Here is a 23,570-nt window from a genome sequence, read left to right on the forward strand (position 1 = left end):
CCTACTATAGTGGACACTGACTTAGTTACTGGGACAGTTGACATTCTAGTGAGGGAGACAAGTAATGAATGAATACATAAATAAAATGTAACATCATTAAAAAAGCCGTTAAACAACAACAATAACAACAAAAAAGTAACATCAGGTAGTGATAAGTGAAGAATAGAGCAGAAGAGAATATAGCATGGCTGGGTTTGCTATTTTTGATAAGTAGTTCATTGAGGACCTATCAGAGGTGACATATGGGCAGAGACCCAAATAAAGCAAAGGAATAGGCCATGTATATAGTTGAGAAGAGAAATCATTCTAGATGAGACAGCCAGTGCAAAGGCTCTGAGGTGGGAGTATAGTGAAGGAATAGAGCAAAAGGGCCAGCAGAGATGAAAGCTAGATGTACAAATTCCATCCACATCAGACTGCTAGGGAAACAGTTTCTAATAGGAACCGACCTCGCCACAGAAGGGACAATATTCAGGAGCCTAAGTACCACCAGACCTCTGAGAGTCATGCAACAGACTCACCATCTCCATCAGCAGGGGGAGCAGTATTATGATCAGCACCTTTCTTTGAAACACAGCACACCGCTAAAGAAGAAAGCAGGGTTACTGAGCTTACTAGCACCACCTGACAGCTGCCTCAGGGCAACAGATCTCAAACTCCCTGGTCAGGTGAGGGAGGAGAAAGGTGGGGTACTGTCTAGGAACAACATTAGCTTCACCAATAGAAACAGGCATTTTGACCAGACTGTTCTGGTCCCTCTTCAAGTTCAATTAACTGGAGGGAAGTTACAGATTTCTCTGAGACTAAGTGGCCAGGAGAGGATATCTGATAAATCTTTGGTCTACTTTGTATCTCAAACAAATGAAATGACCGAAAAATAAGAGAAAATTAACCACCTTCATGTCTGAGATTTAAAATTTTTCCCTATTTTGACAAAACAAGGAAGTTTTTCCTACCATTAATCCAAATTCCTCTTGCTATTTTGGACCATTTCCTTATATTGTGGCCTTAATATGAACAAATAACAGTTCAGTTTGCCATTTATAAAATGTGCATAGGTTGACTTAAGGACTACCTAGTTTCTACCTAGTTGATTTTTTCTCATCAACCTGTCAGTATTACTGCAAGCATGCCTTAAAATGGGGTTGGGTGGGTGACCGGTTCTTTCTCCAGAAAAATTCTTCTCTATTACCCCTGGCTCCCACATGCCACTTACTGATGAGGTCCATGACTTCTCGGGTTAACATCCTCACCAGTTGTTCCTCTAGCATCTCTTGGGACTCTGGGTTTTCATCTGCAGTCTCATCTTCTCCGCTGCAGAACACCATGGGGCCAAGTTCCACAGGTGTGCAAATAAGGGAAAGACAAGGAATGCAGGGACCCTAACCAGACCCTCTATGCCCGGTGCCTTCTCCTGGCTTCCTCTGGTCTACATTCCATGTAAATGTAGGGAATGGACAGCAACCACCCACTGAGGGACATTATGACTTGTAACTATATCCAGTTGGCAAAGGGCACTAAGTCAAAATCCTAAGTGCATAAGATGTCTCAGCATTCTCCTAAGGTAACTGAAGGTACCCATATGAAGTCTGAATCTGATCTGAGTCTGCCTAACGGTCACCTAGGCTGAGGATGACTACACCCCACTGCAGAAACACCCTCCCCGCTCCCGACATTCTCCCACCCCAAACTTGGCTCTAGCTCATCCACCAAGGAGATGATGTTCCTTACCACAGCAGGCTCCTCTGGTTGATGACTTGCCATTTTTGGGAAAGCCTCTGGGAAAACAGAAAGGAAATTAAGTGCTAGCATTGGGGAGAAGGTTGGAACAGATACTATGTAAGGTCTACTTCATGAGTGGAATTAGCCAAGGATGATTGCAGATATCAATGACAGAGCCTTGGGGGGGACCAGAAGACTCAAAAACCAGGTCTAGTTTCTGTAACCGCCTATACGCATAATGAGGGCAAGACCAAACAGTTCTTTGTTTGGAAAGGATCAACAATTTCAGAAACCTGGGTCACTCTGGACACATCTGTTCTGTACCCAGCTAGTCCCCCTGCTTAATTTCAGAGTCAGTGAAACAGAATCAGGGGAAGCCCTGATCACTTTTCCTCAGATAACAGGAGGTTAGGAGCAGACCCTGACTCGGCAGGTGCTTTGTGGACAATTAAACCAGTTTGGTTCTTGGGGGGCTGCTCAATCCACTGCAGCAAGGTTGGGATGGATACACAGCCATCTGGGCAGGGCTAGGAAACAACACTTTCAGGAACTCCTGACTAGCAGACTTATGAGGCCAGGCACCCTGAAAGTCCACTTGTTGCCCTTTCCTGACCAATCTCTTACCATGTGGAGGTAGGTGAAAAGAGGTCCAAGGATGGGAGACACAAGGGCTTCATAGTGCTCTGGGGGGCAGAAGAGCACCAGAGGCTTCACAAAGACCCATGCCACAGCAGGTTAAGAAATTTTAGCACATGAGTACACACTTCTCTCATTCTAAAGCACCCCTGATCTGTCAGGCAAAAGGTTGAGCCCTTGGACAGAGTCAACCCACAAGGACTTGCAAGATGCCAAGAACATTGTGTGTTAATCTTCAAGTTCTTTTCCAAAAATTCTAAGCTGCATGGTTACTCATTTCCATTATATTTTTAGTTTCACTGTCCTTGCTAATAGACACTGGGTTGCCTGAAAGTAGGGAGGAGAAGAGGAGGGCACCCTTGTAATACATTCTCCTTCACCATTCTCCTTATAACTCAGGGAAGAAAGATATTTTTTAAAAAAGCTAAATGACAATGAAGTATGACAGTGCAATCTCATGGAGAAAGCACCTGACAAAATATACTAATGGGATGAAGTGGGATGGTAAAGAATTGCCCCTAAGAGCGTTCAAAGCTCTTGGACTACCTTCTTGTTTTTCCTGCTATTTACTTCAATTTTCTTATCCTTTTTAATGCGGTTTTTATATACTTTAGATACACAATTCCATCTTTTCCCTGCAGCTCAGCTCTACCTCCTCTGGTGCCTACGAACTGTTCCTGTATTCAACCCTCTGGGTTCTCTAGGGACTTTTGAAAGGATATGAAGCATGGGTCTGAGTCGATAGTCAGGAATATTGTTCAAATTGACGAAGGCTGAGCTGAGAAGCTGGGTAGCCAGGTGCTCCACGGTGTAAAAGTCCTGCTGCATGGAAGGGCCTGCCTTTCCCAGGATATGGAAACTGTAAGGAAAATCATGGGCATTGACAAGTCCAACATCTATAATTGCCAGCCCTGACTGCCCCAGGAAATCTCTGTGCTATGGAACTTTGGTAAGAGACTTCTAGTCTACAATAAGCTAGAAAAGCAAGTGTATTTACTCCTTAAGCAAACTTAAGCTAATCAGTATGCTTCAAAGAGGTGCACTTAATCTTTTATCAAATGTGAAAAAGACACCCCTTCGTTTCCCACTCTTAAGAAAACTTCAAGATAGCAGATTCAGCATCTTTTGAAAGTCACTGCTGGTATCTTTACAAAAAGATCAGCAGTAGCCTTTATTAATTCCTAAGTAATACAGATTTACAATGGAGAATTTTGTTAGCTTGGCTGATTAGGCTCTGGGTTAGTGAGACCAACGACCTGGGTGTGATGGTGCATGGGAGGACCCCTTACCTCCCCATCCCACAATAAGGACCTGAAGGCAAAATCTGGCCAGCCACTTTCCATTGCCCCATAAAAAGTAGGCTTTGAGTGGTAATGAGTATGAGAAAAATGTATCCCCACCACTATATCTTCTGCTTTGGTCTCATCATTTTATGCACCAGAAAAGACACTTCGGGCGTAAAATATCAAGTCATGGCTAGGACTGAGGAACATATGACAATTATAAAAAAGCAAGTGTAAGAAAACTGTTCGTTCTTGCTTGAAACTAGAATCATTAGCCCCCTGTCAAATTCTTGCCTCATCTTACCCATGGCCATTCCTATACAACACATGCCTAGGAAGAGAATGTGGAGGGGCTGCATTGGTTCATTACCAGTTCTCATAGAGGGTGGAGAAGAAACGCTGCATTCTTTCCAAGACTGTTTTGTAAACAGGAGAGTCATTCAGTTCCAAGAGAGGCTGAGGTAATCCTACAGAGAAGAAAGGTCAGGTATGTGCTGCTCCACTTCTAAGAGTTTCAACTTACCAACACCCGACCGCAGGTAGATGTGGTTTGGGGGTGGGGGGTGATGAGGAGCATTATAAATGCCAAGCAGCTGACCAAGTCTTCTACCAGCTGGAGGTGCCAAGAGCTATACTGTCTTGGTAAGAAAAGGTAAAAGCTATTTAAGTACTCAGGACTTCAGACTAGACCTGCGTACTCCAACTTTTGCTTGGGTTTCTCCAATGGGACTTGTACCAAAACAAAAAATGAGAGCTCAAAATGATCTCTCAATAGTGTGGCCTCCCTTTTTAAGTTGTAGAATCTCTTTTTCAAGAAAAATTTTATGTAAAGCCCAAGGATGTGTAACAGATCAAAATGAAACTCACTTACCTCAGTATAATAATTGCCTTAAAAGATCTATACTTCTAATCAGAGGTAATTTTATATTCCAAGTCTTATTCATGGGTGGAAGCTGCCAGAAAGAGCTGTTTGTCTACTCTAGTATGTTTTGGCTGCCCGTATATTGCTATAGTATGAGTTCATGGTTTAATCTGAATAATAACTGAATGTGTGTGTGTGTGTGTGTGTGTGTGTGTGAAGAAACACCTACCTTTTATAATGGCAAGACACTTTTTGGAAGTTTTATTTTTACTGGTTTCTGCAACATGGACCTTAAGTATAGCGGTGCCAAAGGAAATGGCACAGGACTGTGTAAGCCAAGATGGACATAAGCTCTGGAAAGGCAAACTAAAAACCCTTCCTTTCATCAACATGCTTACTAGATTGCTTAACCATAGCCAGGCCCAGGCAGAGGTTATGGCTGGGAAGGAAGAGATTCTGTGGGGGCAGTGATGAAGTTTCAGAGCCAGCATGGAGCTTCAGAGATGGGCACAAAGTTTAGACAAGTCTAGATGTCTCTAGCTCCAAGTTCTAAATGTCACGGCTTTGCTCCCTTTTGTTCCAGCCATACGAGTCACTCTGTTCCCTGGATATACCAAGCTCTTTCCTGCATGCCTCAGCATCTTGTACCTGCCAGTCTATTTGCCCAGAATGCTCAGCCCCTCTTCTTGCCCCCAACCTGGTTAGCTTCTAGTCATCCTTCAAGTCTCCACGGAAGGGGGGTGGGGGGGGTGGGGAGGGGCAATCTTCTGACTCTTCCCCAAGACACAAACAGTCACTTTCCTTCACAGCACATCACAATTATGATTGCATAGTTATTTGCTAATGGGAAAAATGAGTTAAAGCAACATTCTAATCTAGAAAACATAGCTTAGAAAGTTATTTCTTTAAAATTTTTGAAAATATATATTACTGCTAAAAGCTATTTAAGTTTAATTGTTTTAATACATTTTGAGCCCCATACATAAAAGGCAGGGAATTATGCTAATATCCTTCAGGTAAAAAACAAAACAAAAACAAAAACAAAAACGTGGCTTCTTTATAACCTAAAGGTTCTAACACACACCACTACCTGGAGGAGTTAATGTGGGGTAGAGGGTGGCAGTGGGGACAAACTGCCTCTGAAGACCTTCTCTGTATGCTAAGATAATGAAGTAAATGCACTTGTTCCTAGAAAAGCTGCAGGAACTCCATACATGCATTTCTGAACAACCAGGTGGTCAAGGTAGTGCCAGGTGACAAGGAGGAGACACAGGCACACTGAGGCTGCTTGAGGAGCCCATTAGAGATAAGGTGAACTTCAAGGAAAAAAAAGGCTAGATTTCTTACCTAAAATAGCAGATTTTTCCACTTCAAGCATATCCAGAGCCTTTGTGAAAGGCTCTACCATTTTGGCTAGCATTTCTGGTGCATATAAAGTATTGTGAGTTCTAAAAGAAAAAAAGGATGCTATGTGAACTTTTCCTAGTCTGTTGCAGAAGGCAAGAGCGGGTTTCACCTTGTAATTCAGTGATACTACACTTCCAACATAGACAAATCTACCTGTCAACACTACTCCTGGCAGGGGGGAAAAAGAATGGTATAGACACTTAAATGTTTCCCTGGAAAAGAGAACAGACTCAAAGCTATTAAGAATAGTTGTATAGTATACCAACCAAAAAGCAATCAAGACGAAAACCAAATCCTGAGACAGCTGAATAATATCACAGTCTGAAGCTAGAAAGCAAAATTCTTTTAAACTTGAGACCACGCCTTGGCACTCTTATTTTCTGACTGCCAGTGAAACAGATGAACTGTCAGAAGCTTTGTGGATTCACAGACAGGAATACAGAGCAAGTGGTAACATGCTCCCATTTTTCAGATGTTCTGTCTCCATTCCAAGGACACAGACTCTACATTGCTCTCACAGTTGTTTCAGCCTCCTGGAGGAACATCCACAATCCCCAACACGTGCATCTGTTCCCCAGCAAAACAACTTACCTGAGCAGTTACTGGCTCTGCAGGACTAAGGAGGAATGACTGTGGACCTGATCTTGATCTACCTGCCGTCCACAGTAGTCCCTCTTGCCCACAACAATGGTACCACTGAACAATCTATAGCCAGAGAATATAACTACCTATTTTTCTTGTAAAAGTTAATTATAAAATATCTCATACAGAAAATTACAAAATATAACAGACACCAGCAAGGTTACATACATAAGACGCACACTGACCAGATCTTTTTAGATCATGCTTAAAAACAAAACAAAAAACACCCTCAAATTGTTTTTAAAATCTTACCATGTACACTTATTAGTACACTTATATAAGCTATCTTTTAGAATGCCACTTAATACGTTAATTCCGGTTTATTATCCCATCTCCCTAAAAAGAGTTAATAAGATTGTCTCCACTCTTGCTCACACAAAGACCCTAGCAATGAGCTTTTGTGGAGAGGTCTCCTTGCGACAGTTTCTCTATGGTGAATATAAAAACATGCAGAATCACTCACAGTTGCAAATATGTTCTCCCAGTCAGTGGCCTGATTTGTTTACATTGACATCTGCAATAGGCTTTACTTTTTTTTTTTTCTTTATTGCGGTAAAATACATATAACACAAAATTTACCATTTGTAAGTATACAGTTTAAATGGTATTAAATACTCAAACTGTTGAGTAATCATCACTGTTACCCATCCCCATAACTATTTTCACCTTGTAAAACAAACTCTATACGTATTAAGCAAAAACTCCTCATTCCTCCCTTCCCAATACCCTAGGAACCACCATTATACTTTGTTTTTATGATTTTGACTATGCTAATTACCTCATATAAGTGGAATCATACAGTATGTGAACAAAAATGGGGCTACTTGGCAAGCCTGACAAGATCAATAACTAAAAGTAACCACATGGGATGTTCTGATCATGTAAAAATTCCTAACTGGCCCTGGCTGGTGTGGCTCAGTGGATTGAGCACTGGCCTGCGAACTGAAAGGTTGCTGGTTCAATTTCCAGTCAGGGCACATGCCAGGGATGCGGGCCAGGTCCCCAGTTGGGGGCGTACAAGAAGCAACCAATAGATGTATCTCTCTCACACTGATGTTTCTCTCCCTTCCCCTCTCTCTAAAAAGTAAATAATATCTTTTAAAAAAGAGAAACGAGCTTACATTCACATAAAAAAAATCCTAATTGAACAGATTTTAATGGGAAGTCATGTCCTAAGGCCTATATGATAAATTCATCTCTACCTTGAACAAGTCCTATCCATTGTTTTTATCCATAACATACTTAAAACACCAAAATGATCTCTTCTCCAAACCTCCAAAGATAAACACCCAGTATAGTGGAACAACCACAACATTCTTCATTATGATCCTTTACCTGCAGACCTCTGCAAACTGTGTAGGTTAAATGTTAACTATCCTGCACCCACCAATGTAAAAGAAGTAGGTTATCTCTCCCTTTACTTTGTATCTAATCCTAGAGATTTGCCTTGCTTTACTTCCTCCCTCCTTAATCTGCCACCGATGGATTTTATGTAACCTTCCCTATGTCTTCCTCATTCTAATGTATAAAATGAATTGCAAAACTACTACTCCTTGGAGCATTATGTCTCAATCCTTTCAGATTTTGCTTCCAGGAACTGGTCCCAAAACCTTGGCTCAAATAAACTCCTTAAACCTATCTTTAGGTTTGGAATTTCTTTCATCAAACAATTATTTGTCTTTTTGTGACTGGCTTAGTTCACTTAGTATTATGTCCTCAAGATTCATCCATGTTGTAGCATACTGCAGAATTCTCTTTTTAAAGCTTGAATAATATTCTATTAGTGTACATATTTCACATTTTGCATATCCATTCACCCACCAGTAAATAGTTATGTTGCTTCCATGTTCTCGCTATTATAAACAATGCTGCTATGAACATAGGCATGTATATACATATTTCTTTGACACCTTCTTTTCATTTTTTTAAGGAAATACCGATGGCTTTTTAAAAAAAGGATTTTATTTATTTGAGACAGAAGGGAGGGAGAAAGGGAGAGAAACATTGATGTGCAAGAGAAACATCAATTGGCTGCCTCTCATATGCCCCCAACTGGGGACCTGGCCTGCAACCCAGACATGTGCCCTGACTCAAAATTGAACCTGTGACCTCTCGGTTCACAGGTCAGCACTCAATCTACTGAGCCACATCAGCCAGGGCATCAATACCCTATTTTTCACTTCTTTTGAATATAGACTTAGAATTGGAATTGCTGGATAATATGGCAATTGCTTTTAATCTTTTGAGGAATTACCAACTTTTTTAGGAACCACTTCCCACAGTGACTGTACAATTTTACATTCCCACCAACAGTGCACAAGTGTCCCAATTTCTCGTCTTCTCCAACATCTGTTTTCTGATTTTTTGATAGCAACAATCCTAATGGGTGTGAAATGATATTCCACTGTAGTTTTGGTTTGCATTTCCCTAACAACTGGTGATTTTAAGCATCTTTTCAGTGATGACTGAAATTTCTATTCAAGTCCTTTGCCCATTTTTAAATCATTTTGTTGTTAGGTTGGAAGTTTTCTATATATTCTGAACATTTCTTCTATATTTCTATATTTTATGTATCTCAGATATGTGATTTGCAAATATTTCTCCCATTCTGTGGGTTGCCCTTTTATTTTGTGGAATAATATCTTTTAATGCACAAAATTTAAATGTTTTCATGAAATCCAGTTTTCAAAAATTTTTTTTGTTACTAGTGCCTTTAGTGTCATAGTTAAGAAAGCATTGCCAAATCCACTGTGAAGCTTTTGTTTTATAATTTCTTCTGAGAGTTTTATTGTATTGTTTTAGGTCTTACATTTGGTCCTTGACCCACTCTGAGATAATTTTTGTATATGGTGTTAGGTAAGGGTCCAACTTCACTAATTTGCATGTGGATATCCAGTTTTCCCAGCACCATTTATTGAAAAGAGTGTCCTTTCCCCATTGAATAGCCTTGGCATTCTTGTCAAAAATCATTTGACCATACGTGTGAGGCTTTATTTCTGGGCTCTCTACTGTACTCCATTGGTCTGTATGTCTGTCTTTATGCCAATACCACACTGTTTTGATGATGGTAGGTTTGTAGTAGGTTTTGAAATCAGAAAATGTGAGTCCTCCAGTTTTGTTTTTCAAGATTGTTTTAGGAGACTTCCAATCAAGATGGAGGCATAGGTAAACATGCTTCGCCTCATCACACAACCACAGAAATAATTATAATTAGGTCTCAAAACAAATAACACCTAGAACTGTCAGAAAATTGAGCTGTATGAAAGTCCAACAACCGTGGATTTAAAGAGGCCACATTCATCCAGACAGGTAGGAGATGTGGAGTCACTGAGACAGGCACAGAGGTACAGAGAAGGCAGAGGCGCAGAGATGAGGTGAGGCATGGAGAGGTGGCAGTGGCGCTGGAGGGGACTCCCAATCCCCCATTCACAAGTGGTGGATAAAAATTGAGAGGGATATCTTGGGGGTGAGTGATCTCAGGCAAGACCACACAGCCCAAGGTTTCAGTGTAGTGAAGATAAATCCCTATAACTTATGGCTGTAAAAACTAGGGGGAGTTGGGGCAATGGAAGAAATTGCTGAATTTTCAGGAAACTTGACTTAAAAGGCCCACACAGACTTAGAATGTATGCAAACCCACCACTCTGGATTCACCACCAGGGCAACAGCTGAAAGGGCTCCAGTCTCATACGGGAAGTGGATGAAGTGGCTGGAAATAGGGCAACTGTCAGACAAACCTCCAGAAGCCAGGCATCAGCACTGTCCCCTCTCCAAGCCCCCCATCACAAAGAGCCACAAAGTGATGATGAAGTGGTTTGCTCCACCCTGGTGATTACTTAAGGTTCTAGCCCACACAATTTACAGGTGGCTTTTTAACAGTAGGCCACACTACTAAGACAGACAGTCAAAGCAGCTCTACTGAATACACAGAAACAAACACAGGGAGGCTGCCAAATTGAGGAGACAAAGAAATATGGCCCAAACAAAAGAACAAAACTCCAGGAAAAGAACTAAATGAAACAGAAATACCCAACCTATCAGATGCAGAGTCCAAAACACTGCCGATCAGGATTCTCAAAGAACTCACTGAGTATGGCAACAACATAAAGGAATAAATGAAGGTTACACTAAGTGAAATAAAGAAAAATCTACAGGTAACCATCAATGGAGGGGAGGAAGCTGGGATTCAAATCAATGATTTGGAACATAAGGAAGGAAAGAACAGTCAACCAGTACAGAATGAGGAGAAAAGAATTGAAAAAAATGAGGAGAGGCTTAGGAACCTCTGGGACAACTTTACATGTGCTAACATCCAAATCATAGGGGTTCCAGAAGGAGAAGAGGGAGAGCAAGACATTAAAAGATTATGTGAAAAAATAATGAAGGAAAACTTCCCAAATTGGGTGAAGGAAATAAACACAAAAAGTCCAGGAAGCACAGAGAATCCCAAACAAGCTAGACCCAAAGAGGACCACACCAAGACACATCATAATTAAAATGCCAAAGGTTAGAGATAAAGAGAGAATCTTACAAGCAGCAAGAGAAAAGCAGAGAGTTAGCTACAAAGGGGTGCCTATAAGACTATCAGCTGATTTCTCAAAAGAAACTTGGCAGGCAAGAAGGGACTGGCAAGAAGTATTTAATGTGATGAAAAATAAGGACCTATGACTAAGATTACTCTATCCAGCAAAGCTATCATTTGGAATGGAAGGGCTGATGAAATGCTTCCCAGACAAGGTAAAGCTAAAGGAGTTCATCATCACCAAGCCATTATTATATGAAATGTTAAAGGGACTTATTTAAGAAAATCAAAACTATGAACATTAAAGTAACAACAAATTCACAACTATCAATAACTGAACCTAAAAAATAAAAACAAAATCCAATTAAGCAAACCAGAATAGGAACAGAATCATAGATATGGGGATCACTTGGAGAATTATCATCTGGGAGGGGGAAGGGAGAGAAATGGGGAAATGGTGCAGGAATTAAGAAGCATAATCGGTTGGTACAAAATAGACACGAGGAAGTTAAGAATAATATAGGAAAGGGTAAAGCCAAAGAATTTATATGCACGACCCATGGACGTGAACTAAGTGGGGGGAAGGGCGTATTGGGCGGAGGGAAGCAAAGGGAAAAAAATTGGGACTACTGTAACAACATAATTAATAAAATATACTTAAAAAAATATTGTTTTGGATATCTGTGGTCCCTTGAAATTCCATATAAATTTCAGGATGAGTTTTTCTATTTCTGTAAGAAATCATTATTGTGACTTTGATAGGGGACAGTGAATGTGTAGATCATGTGGGTATTATTGACATTTTAATAATATTGCCTTCCAATCCATGAACATGGGGTGTGCTTCCATTTATATGTCTTCTTTAATTTCTTTCAGTTTTGTTTTATAGTTTTCAAAGTACAAGTCTTTCAACTTCCTTGGATGCTAATTCCTAAGTATTTTATTCTCTTTGATGCTATTGTAAATGCAATTGTTTTTGCAATTTCCTTTTTAGATTGTTATTGTTAGAATATAGAAATGCAAGATTTTTGCATATTGATTTTGTATTCTGCTACTTTGTGGAATTCATGTACAGTTGACCCCTGAGCAAGGCAGGTTTGAACTGCACAGGTCCACTTATACACAGATATTTTTCAATTGGGATTTTCTATGTTATGTGTCAACAGAGATAGTCTTACTTCTTTTGCAATTTGACTGTCTTTATTCCTTTTTCTTGCCTAACTGCTCTGTGTAAGATTTCCAGTAAACAATGTTGAACAGCAGTGGTGAAAGTGGGCATCCTTGCTTGTTCCTAATGGTAGGGGAGAGCTGTCATCTTTCACCATTGAGTATGATATAAGCTGTGGATTTTTACAGAAATCATTTTTCATGTTGAGGAGTTCCCATCTAGTCCAAGCTAACAGAGTGCTTTAATCATGAGAGGATGTTGAATTTTGTCAAATGTTTTTTCTGTGTCAATTAAAATGATAGCAAGTTTTTTTCCCTTTGTTTTATTAGTATGGTATACTGTATTACACTTATTTATTTTTGTATGTTGAACCACTCTTACATCCCCAGGATAAATCCTCCTTGGTCACGGTATATAATCCTTTCAACATGCTGTTAGTGTCAGTCTGCCTGTATTCTATGAGGCTGTCTACAACTCTGCCTTAGCCTTTATTGCCTGCAGTGCAGAGCCCAAGGATAGGTAACAGGCGCCATTTACTTTTAAGGACTGCAGGAACTAAAAACCATCTTTTTAGTTCCTGAATTAAGGTTTTTTTCGAAGATGTCTGATACTATGAAATGACCTGATAAAATAAATTTCCTGAAGAAAGTTTGACAGAGAGCAGATGAGCTGTTTCTCATTTTTAATTAAGTATGATTGTGACCCAAAGAGATAACTGACAAAACAGAAGGGTTAATGCATCATAAGTCAAATGTCCCTGGAGCTACAACAGAACCTTGTATTCTTTATATTCTCGCCTCCTCCTCATGGAGGTGCTACCCCGGTGACTGTACCTCTACCTCACAGGCAAAGGAGGACTCAGAGTACATACCGCTCTGATATCTCTGACTCCAGGTCAATTGTCCATAAGCAGGGACATCTACAACCCCTAGTTATATTCAAGCTCCTGAAATATCACCTTTCCTGACACGGTTGCAAGTTAGAGTTCTGTGCTTCCACATTAAGGGAGATTAGTTACTGCTTGGCAAAGAAAAAGATAATACAAGTTTTAAGTTTTGGACAATCTGTGTACCTATCTGACATACAGGAGTTGGCAAAAATAGGTTTACAGTTGTAATACAAATAAATAATACAATGATTAATAAATAATAACACAAGAATAAACTGTTTCATGTACTCAAAACTGTAAACCTACTTTTGCCAACCCCCGTTTTCTTAGTATCACTGGCTAAGAGAATAATTCCTATGCTAAATAATACTTGTCTCACATAAAGATTTCAGCAGAACATACAGAAGGCATACAGAAACAACATAACAAACTTAAAGCTGTCATTATAAACAGATAATGATGACAATGTACCTTTCAAGAATCAGAGTTCTGTTGCTCACATTTGTCCTCTATCCAACCCACTAGAAATAATACTGTCCAAGAGAAATACCATGTAAGCCACATAAGTCACTGAAAATTTTCTAGCCAGCCAAATTTAAAAAGTGAAAAGAAACAGGTTAAATTAATCATATTTTATTTAATCCAATGCATCAAAAAGATCACTTCAAAATGTTATCAACATTAAAAATTGAGATATTTTATATTCTTTTTTTAAAATAAGTTTTCAAAACCTGGTGTTTATTTTATACTTATAGCTTATCTCAATTCAAACTAGCTACATTTCAAGTGCTCAGTAGCCAACCACAGTAGTGGCTACCATACTGGATAGCATAGCTCTAACGCCTTCTTTGCTTATCAGACTATTTGACACAGAGTTCAAGCTCACAGCTCCAATAGACAACTGGTGGAAATGTAAATTGAAATTAGTTTGGTTCTATCAATGAACACTGAAAACATGCATACCTTATAAACCAAGAATTCTACTCTTATCTGTAGGATTCTACTTCTACTCAACAGAAACTAAGCACTAAGTACTTGTATAACCAAAGGACGTGTACAAGAATGTTAACAGCAGCATTGTTTATAGTAACAAAATACTAGAAACTACCCAAAAGTCCACCAACACTAAGTAGATAAATAAGTTACAGCAAATTCATAGAGTGAAACGCCGTACCACTCAAGCAATGAGAATAAACAAACTACAACCACGTGCAACAACATGGATGACTCTCACAAATATTGAGCAAGAGAAGCCTGACATAAAGAAGTGCATGCTTTTGACTCCATTTATTAAACGTAAAACAACCAGGCAAAACATTAAATGTCAGAGTAGTGGTGACCCTTGAGGGGCAGATAACAGATTTGAAGAGTCGTTGTTAGATAAGGTTGTTTCTTGACCTGGGTGCTGGTTACATAGATGTATTATATACTTCGTGGAAATCCATCTACACACACTCTTAATTTGTTATCTTTTAATTATATACATTGGTGTCCTCACATTATACTTTGAGATAAAATTTACTACAAAACTCCAACTACTCAAAGAATCTAACTGATCCATAACTACAGTCAACATTTTTCAAAATACCTTTTGATTGACTTTGGGATTTCCCAAAAGCGTTGAACTCTTAGAAAAACATCGAGACGACAATCATGCTTGTTCTTGGGGCTTCCTCGCCCAACCAGGAATGAGCCCTATTTCCAGGTCTGGATTCTTACCACATGGATTCTGGCCACAGTTCTAAAAAGGCTGGGTCATTGAGTCTGTTGCCATCTGACTTAATCACATTCACATTTCTCTAAGCTACAGAGTAACCTTTTGGTTTTAAAAACATCAATATGGAAAGACACCTTTTCTTGACTAAATATTTTACTGCCCTCTCAACATAAAGTCATATTCTTGACTGAAATCTCTCTCTTCTTTTTGAAATCAGCACACAAAATATTGCCTATTGCCTATTTCCAGACACATCCACAACGACAACTCTTTCAGACATTCCCGTCTCCCAAATTGGTCAACGAGCTCTTTAAACCTTTGACTCTTAAATTTATGACCTAAGGTATCTGTTGTCAGCAGAGTATCCCTGTGGCATGAGTAATTTGTTTTGATCAGTTGAGACTCTGCTCTTACACCCTGTATAAGAGGCCAAAGAGCACTGTAACACAGCTCTAACCTATAACTCAGAAGTACTGAGATACAAGAAGCAATCAAATTTTGCTTTTGGCCAGTAAGAACTGAATTCTATTCAAAGTCCATCTTTCTCTGTAGAGAGCATCTCTGAGTCATCAAACATACATCAAGTAAACTTACAAGCCTATACTCGGCATATTTCAATTTGAATATACTAGCTCATGTGATTTATAACAGTGATTCTGAACCTTTAATGTGTACAAGAACCACCTTGGGATCTTGTTATAATACAGATCCTGATTTAATATGTCTGGAATGGGACCCCAATTCCACATTTCAAACCAGCTGACGCTGCTGGTCTGAGGCCTCACTTTGAAAAGTAAAGACCTAGGAAAGGGAGGTGGAACGTGTATCATGCCTTCCTTTGGTGTGATCAGCCACTAGATATTTGGTCCATTTGACATCAAGAGTCATTATTGATAAATTCCGATTAGCTCATTTGAATACCACCCAGAAAAGCATCACTACAGAAAGCAACTGTCCTGTTCCCAATGAACAATCCCTTTGGTGGCAAAAATTTAGACCGAATAAAACTTAGCAAGTAAAAAGGATGAGGTATAAAAACATAGGAGAAAAACACAAAGGAGGTTCAAACTGAGAAAAGCCATTTTGGGATTAGCACCCATATGTTCACTTGAAATGCAAGATTTAATGCAAGTGAGAGTTATATTATTTTGAAAAAGAGACCTTCCCCCCATGGAAGTAAACAACACCTAATGCCTCATTTACTACCACCATGATCTGAAGAAATATAAACAGAGTTTTCAACTTTTGAGGTTCTTAAGGTAGAGAGAGAGAGAGAGAGAGAGAGAGAGAGAGAGAGAGAAACCATTATTCTGACTCACCTTATAAGGGCAAGCAAATTGTCAAGAAGTTTCAAAATCTGTTCTGTGCAGGGGTTACGGAAGATTGGATTTCCAGTGGGCGTATAACCCACCACAAATCCCCCAGCTTTGGCCTCTTCAAGGTCAGTGGGCCAGCAAGTTCGTTTCACAACACCCAGAATGCTATACACACAAAAGCTCATCTACAGAAAAACAAAAATGAAACATAAACATAAAAGGGGAAGAAAAGACAAAAGTGCTGTTAGATATACGCAAGGTTAAGGCAAAAGTAATACAGAAACCAGAGAGAAGAAAAAGACTCCTGCTCCCATCCCTGCCCCTTCCTTTAGGGTCAAGTAGTTTCACTGCCATCTCCAAGTGCAGTGGTGGACTCTAGAAACTTCCCTATCATGAGGATGCCCTTCCAGAGGCTACAGTGACACTCTCTCAGGACCCCAATTAGAAGGTGGCTTGGACAAGCTTCAAAGCAAAGTATTTAGACAAACAACATTTTATCTTGTTTTTGGGTTGACCCTGCACCCTCTAGCTTAAGCCTTGACAGCTTTTGCCCTAACCTCCACTCATGGTACTCTCAACTAACCTGTTACTTGCCAGGTTAATTAATGTGATTTTTGCCATAATGGAGATAAGAACAATGCTTATTTGAATAGCAAAGAACTGAAAAATCTCAGGTTTGCAAGTGAGGTCATCATTTAGGACTTTACATGCCAGAGAGCAATGGCAGGGAGGACTCACCCTGCTGACCAAGTTCTGACCTACTTCCTCATTACACCTTCAGTCTTCAGAGCTATTTAGAGATCCTTAAAGCCAAAATAATGACTTCATAGAAAAGACCATCTGCTCTGCTGTGGGAACTAACTCAAGAATTCTAGACTAAAGAAGAAAAGAAAGGAGAGGCTTAGGAAAGTGAAGAGCCCAGATTTCTGACCTATACAGAAAAAACATAAACGACAACACCCATACTCATACCCGTGGCAAACTTAACTTCCCACTCTCATAAAAGGTTTACTCACTCGGGCACGGTTTAAGCCACAGGAATCCTCCAGGGCAGGGTCACAGCTTTTCCGATCTGCACCCACATAGGCAATAAATGCATCAACATCTGATAGCACTCTGAAGGTTGGGGGGAAAGACAAGCTATACCATGGTTTTAAGCAAGGACAGTTTCTCCCACATTAGCTATGGTTATTTGGTTCCAAAGAACAGTTGTTATAGTGATAGCAGTTTAATCAAGCTTTCATTTGACAGTTTAAACTTCTCTTCTCACTTCTAAATGTTATTAGTGACACTTTTAAGAATACAAGCTTGGATCAATTAGTTAAGAGTGTCATCTGATAGGGTTTGATCCCTGGTCAGGGCACATACAAGAATCAACCAATAAATGCATAAATAAGTGGAACAACAAATCTATGCTTCTTCCTCCCTCCCTCCCTCCCTCCTCTCCTTTCGTCTGTCTCTCTAAAATCAATTTTTAATAAAAGAAAGAAAAAAATACAAGCTTTGATGGCATTCTCCCTCTTGGGAGCACGCCAGCCCCTTCCCCTCACCTTTCCCCAGTGTGGTGCGCTCTCTCAGGAGCATGCCTGCGCCTTTCCCTTCCCCTTCTTCTTCCCACCAGGTACATTACCTTTGTCTTTGTCCTAAACTCGAGGGCCCTTCTTTTGTCTCTATAATCTGTTTCCTGGGCTTAAGCAGCCCAGCTGGTTCATTTCTACTACCTCTGTAATTTTCTAAATAACCTTTCTCATATTAAAAAAAAAAAAAATACAAGCTTGAGAATGCTATGTGGGCACAGATGAGTGTCTGTCTGGCTCCTACTATGTATGTTCCATACTGGCTGTTTTTATTTCTCTACATGTACTGGTGCTACAACGCAGACATAGCAGATTTCACTGTGGCTCCCCCAATCCATACAATCCATTTTTCTTCATTTCTTCTCCCTCCCGACACCTCTATTGAGCAAGAGGATGTTTTTAGCAATTAGAATACAGGCTGCTTCCAGATATCACTGATTGTGCCATTACAACTCGATAACCTTACTCTCCTATCCTGAGCATAGCATGCTCTCTCTTTTTTGATTAATTACAGTTGATATTCAATATTATCTTATATTAGTTTCATGTGTACAGCAGAGTGGTTAGACGTTAATATAAATTATAAAGTGATCCCCCCTGATAAGTCTAGAACCCACCTGGCACAATATTACTGACTATATATTCCCTATGCTGTACTTTACATTCCCATGACCAGCACAGCTCTTGAAATAGAACGGGTGCTTGAGTGCAGTGCTAGTCAGTGGCAAAGGATCTTCTCTACCTGTGCATGTCTTCAGAAAGCCAGATGCTGGCCACTGGTGCCATCAGCTCCTCCAGGAACATCTTCTGACGCTCGTAGTTCTTGAATTGGTTGCTAATGAGAACCAGGGCTTCCATGAGGGCACACTTCTCCATTTGTGTCAGGAGTAGCTCATTGGAGAGGAGTTGTTTCACATGGTTATAAAGCATGTCAAAATTGGGCTGCAGATCACAAAGGAAAGAAAATACTAGAGGTGATGAAGGTCTGCTTTTCAGGGAGAGGTGAGTCACTCAAGGAAGGTGGAAGGAGAACCAAGGCATTCCCAAGAAGGTCAGGCCCTTAAGACCGCCCTTAGTAATTCAGCTGTAGTGTTCTTTTGCTTGGACAAACAGCAATTTAGGCAGAAGGTGGCTGTCTTGAGTACTTGGCTAAGTGCAGTTTCCCACAGTACAACTGTGAGAACAATTAATTTGTCTTCTGTCTACATCAATTTTTACAATATGTTCACAAAGATTAGTTTGTTTTATACACATGCACACACTCATACGACACTGCTATGTGTTCCGAAAAGAAATTTATGGTTAATTTGTAATTTGGAGTAGTGCTAAATTTCTTCTAAAAACCATCCAAAAAATACTGGGGTTCACATCTGGCTTCTCTCAAGATTAGGCACATCATTTGGCAGTAGTAGTTCAGAACATCACATAGTACAGTAAAGAGGTGTACACCAATGGGAAAAATTTGGTCTCATCCACATGGAAGAGAATTATTTATTTCAAGGGGCATATTTTGCATTTTTAACTCCATTACTAAGTAGGAGAATAAGATACCAATTCAAGAATGCTTATTTTAAGCAAAGACATAGTTCTTAGTTTTCCCTTTACGTGAGGTAAAAATAAAACTGAGTTTACAAAAAAATATAAGCAAACTTGACAGATCTCAGTGACTACTTGGCCAAAGTGCAGTGGCTTACCAGAGCGAGCTGGGGGTAGTCTCGACATATCTTGATGATGGAGGAACAAGCATGTCTTCTCACGTTCCTTACTGCCCGGGTTCTGGGGGCCTGGGAAGAATTATTCAACAGACGTGGAGCCACTATTAATATAATTTACATATGCTGCATATTACCATGTAAATATCTCCTTCAGAGGCAAATTCACAATCATATTTTACAACTGTGAGAGTATAAAGGAGTGACATTCATAGTCACCATGAATCCACCTATTTACTATTTGCCCTAGAGCATCTCTAGTACAAAACACCTTATTATAGGACCACCTCCTACCTTTACTTACCCCTTCTACTAATAAAATAAATCTAGACTAAGTGTCAGGTATTTATACCTTTGCTCTTAAGAACAATTTGTTGGTCGAATTAATGGTCTTACCTTACTTTCTTCAACAGTTTCAAAAGTGACAGATGAAAATAGCTAAGGGGAAGGAGGAAAAGGCCACTCATCAGTAACAATTCCATAAAGGTTTTCTTAAACAGTAGTTATAAAGTTTCCAACAAAGATCTCCAAATTGTTACAATATGGCAACAAAAGGGCTCTCAATTGTTATTACAAAGTTTCAGATGTTTGTCTTCTCATCCAAGTAAGAGGAGCCTGAGAGTCACAATTCATACCATCACGCCAACAGCTCCAGTGAGGCCTCCTCCTTCTCTATTTTTTATTGAAAGTTAAGTGATCTACCTTCCCTAACTCCACTGCATAACCTCCCACTTACTTTTTAACCCAATGCAGTTTGACTGCTGCCCTAGTCATTAAAATGGAATAACATTCTAACGAAGGTCTCACAGAGAAACCTAATGGACATTCTCTAGTCCTTAAGAGAACTTCAGTTACAAACAAAAGAGTCCACCGTTTCAAAGTTATACTGGCCTTTGTCACACAACATTTTCTCCACTTTCCTGGCTATCTCTTTTTTTCTTCTTTGGGTCTTCTTATTCCTTGCCCCCTCCTCCAATGACAGTGATCTCCAGGGTTCCCTGCTTGAGCCACTTGTCTAACTCCACCATCCTCTACTCTTGGTACTTCCCTGATGATGCTGCCTTAAATTTACCTTGTAATTTTCTAAACTCTAGACCTTTAACCTCAAAAGGCCAATTTATTGTGAGGTGTCTCTATCTAGCTATTGTACATATACTTCAAGCGTAGTATTCCAAAACAGAGCTCACTCCCTCTTCTTCCTTCCTTCTACTCTGCCTGATGACCCAGCACTCACTCTCTGTCCAGGGGCACTCTATCACTCACCTACCTATCCACCTAAACTAAAAACCCAAAACCCCTCGCAGACTCACAGCACGCTCTGATACCCTCTCTTTAGGTATTCTTTTCCATCGCTCTCTGTACATGCCTATTAATTGCAATGCCACACAGGTACATTTGTTTACGTGACTTTCTTCCCAAACAGAGTGCTCCTAAAGGGTTAGGCTTTTCCACTAGCATCATGCCTGATCCACAACAAGTGCAAAGTAAATATTTCAAAAACGAATAAATGACTGTTTATTAGCTTGTCTCACACACTTTCAAAAGCAATTACATATATTAGCTTAGAAATGCCAAAATAAAGTTTACAAGGCAGTTGACATTTACCTTAGAGAAGACCTGGGGCAGGAACTCTGGTCTGTAGGTGACAAATGGAAAGAGTGCTGAGACATCAGTGAGGACACAAGACAGAATGAGAGGGTCCTTAGTGTCAAAGTTCAGGACCATCTGCAATAGTTCTATTCCATCACTAACAGGGATTTCCTGTAATACAGACATGAAGAGGCAGTTGACATAGCTGATAACTTTTCCTTTGGACTCTAGTTTATAAATATATAATATAGTTGCCACATATAGTTTTATATACTGCTTTTTAACTCTTAAAATTTGAAGCATTACTCCATGTTATTAACATTTTCATATTTGCCACTATGTGCTATCTTAAAGATACACCATATCTTACTACCAGAAATTGGGACTATTTTGAGTTCTTTATCATTATATATACTGTTAATATATATCTTTGCAAAAAAAAAAAATTGGCTACATTTTCAGTTATTTCACTTGAATAAAAAATTTGGGGGGATGTTTAGAATCATTGGATCAAAAGGTATAAGTATATTTAAATCAAGTTACTTTTCTTCTTCACAGGTTTTATCAACTGACTCTTAAAAAATTTTATTTATTAATTTTTCAGAGAGAAGGGGAGTGATATAGATAGCGATAGAGGTAGATGGGGAGAGGGAGAGTGAAGGGGGCGGGAGAGAGAAATATCGATTTGTTGTTCCACTTATTTATGTATTCGTTGGTTGATTCTTGTATGTGCCCTGACCAGAAGTGGAACCCACAAACTTGGCATACTGGGATGACACTCTAACCAAACTACCTGGCTAGGGCATCAATTGATTCTTGATCCATTACTGTGACCCACTTACCATGTTCTCAGCAACTTATTTAAAAATAAAATAAAAAAAAGTTTATTTAAATTTGCATTTCTTCAATTATTAATGAGGTTAATTTTTTTCATATTTATTAAATACTTTAGTTTCTACTCTATATATTATCTGATCACGTCTTTTGTCTATTTCTCCATTGGATTCTAGTGTTTTTACCAATTTATACAAACTTCTTATTGTGGAATATTCCAGGCCTTTAAAATGGTATAAATACTTTAACGATCCTCCATACAACTACTTTGAGAAGTACAATGTTACTGATACAGTGGTTGTTTTGTGCACATAAACTCCTTTCCAGCCACACAGGCAGCCATAATCCAGAATTTGGTATTCATAATTTCACAGATTCCTTCATTTCTGTATACTTTTGCCCCAAATGTGCATATTCCTAATTACACAGTATTATATATTCACTTTTGCAGCTTGCTGTTTTGGGTCAATATTATGTTTATAAAAAATTTTCCTATTCATTATATAACCCTAGTTCATTTTCACTGGCTATAATAAGGACATTACAATCTGTTCTATACAATATATTGGTGGATATTAAGTATTTTTCTTGGCTTAACACACAAGGCCTCTATATTGGTCACTGAGGACACATGTGGGGTTTCTCCTGAGTCCAGACTTAGCAGCAGAGTTGCTGGGTTATAGGGCTATGTGCCTTCAACTAGATATCGTCGAATTATTCTCCAAAGTTGTGATATGAATTACATCACTCTGTAAGTGATGTTTAAGAGAAAAAATTTAAAAAAAATTTTTTTTATTCTTTACCTGAGGACATTTCTTTTTTCATTGCTTTTTAGAGAGAGGAAGGAAGACAGAGAGGGAGAGAGACATTGATTGGTTGCCTTCTTGTATGTGCCCCAACTGGGGACCAAACCTACAACCTGGGTATGTGCCCTGATCGGCAACTGAACCCACAAACTTTTGGTCCACGGGACAACACTCTAACCAACTGAGCCACACTGGCCAAGGTGAGAGATAAGCTTTACAGAGTAAGAATATCAACCCCATCCTTATGTATTGCAGATATTGTTCCAAGTTTGCCTTCTAAAAGTTTATTTTATAAGTTAAAAAACATATGCAATTAAAGCCATTAATATTTTTTGTGATTACTCCTATTGTTTTTCAGCTTCTAGGAAACTTTCGCTGAACAGTTAATTTTCCCTAATGCTATTTATTAAATGATCCATACTGTTGGAAATACAAGCTCAACTAATACCACTATGGACAAGATGAATAGCTTTTCAACCTTTTTAGCCACAGAAGCACTCAGTCAAACTCTCACACATCAAAAGCTGATCTGCTCTGACTGACCCAGGGTGAGTAGGGCTTGTGGGCAGGAACTAAGCAGTCTGTAAAGCCATCAGACTAGGTACTACCCCGCCAAGTCAGAAACTGACAGCAGCAGGTGGGAATGTAATAAGCTGAGATCTGTCACTTGCACACTCCTGAGACATACAATTGTTACAGCTTCGTTAAACAAGCAGGCAAATAATATAATAATATTTTCAAACACTCATCTCTCTTGATTAGGAATGCTTATTCTGACCCATTTGCCTTTAGTGGGGGAAAAAAAAATGTCTCAGAGTCAGTTTTACTTTAAATCATTAACATGCCTAAATACTACCATCTAGGATTCTCCTGAGGAAAAAAGAACT

General features: G+C 39.4%; 1 protein-coding gene across 2 annotated transcripts in view; it reads right to left on the reverse strand.

The window, feature by feature from the left end:
• The window catches only part of XPO5 (exportin 5), a 55,527-nt gene that overhangs the window by 2,592 nt on the left and 29,365 nt on the right, over positions 1 to 23,570 (reverse strand). For both annotated transcript variants that reach the window (XM_090282482.1, XM_090282481.1), the window contains 13 exons: positions 21,059 to 21,214; positions 19,850 to 19,891; positions 19,436 to 19,525; positions 18,484 to 18,683; positions 17,181 to 17,280; positions 16,168 to 16,349; positions 5,851 to 5,951; positions 4,012 to 4,108; positions 3,081 to 3,217; positions 2,347 to 2,444; positions 1,732 to 1,778; positions 1,217 to 1,314; positions 522 to 584 (listed from right to left, as the gene is read on the reverse strand). In XM_090282482.1, the coding sequence (XP_090138608.1) occupies positions 522 to 584; positions 1,217 to 1,314; positions 1,732 to 1,778; positions 2,347 to 2,444; positions 3,081 to 3,217; positions 4,012 to 4,108; positions 5,851 to 5,951; positions 16,168 to 16,349; positions 17,181 to 17,280; positions 18,484 to 18,683; positions 19,436 to 19,525; positions 19,850 to 19,891; positions 21,059 to 21,214 (1,411 nt within the window). The remainder of the gene's footprint in view (positions 1 to 521; positions 585 to 1,216; positions 1,315 to 1,731; positions 1,779 to 2,346; positions 2,445 to 3,080; positions 3,218 to 4,011; positions 4,109 to 5,850; positions 5,952 to 16,167; positions 16,350 to 17,180; positions 17,281 to 18,483; positions 18,684 to 19,435; positions 19,526 to 19,849; positions 19,892 to 21,058; positions 21,215 to 23,570) is intronic.

Source organism: Furipterus horrens, unplaced genomic scaffold (assembly GCF_987537825.1).
Source record: "Furipterus horrens unplaced genomic scaffold, mFurHor1.1.pri manual_scaffold_6, whole genome shotgun sequence".
NCBI classification, from domain to species: Eukaryota; Metazoa; Chordata; class Mammalia; order Chiroptera; family Furipteridae; genus Furipterus; species Furipterus horrens.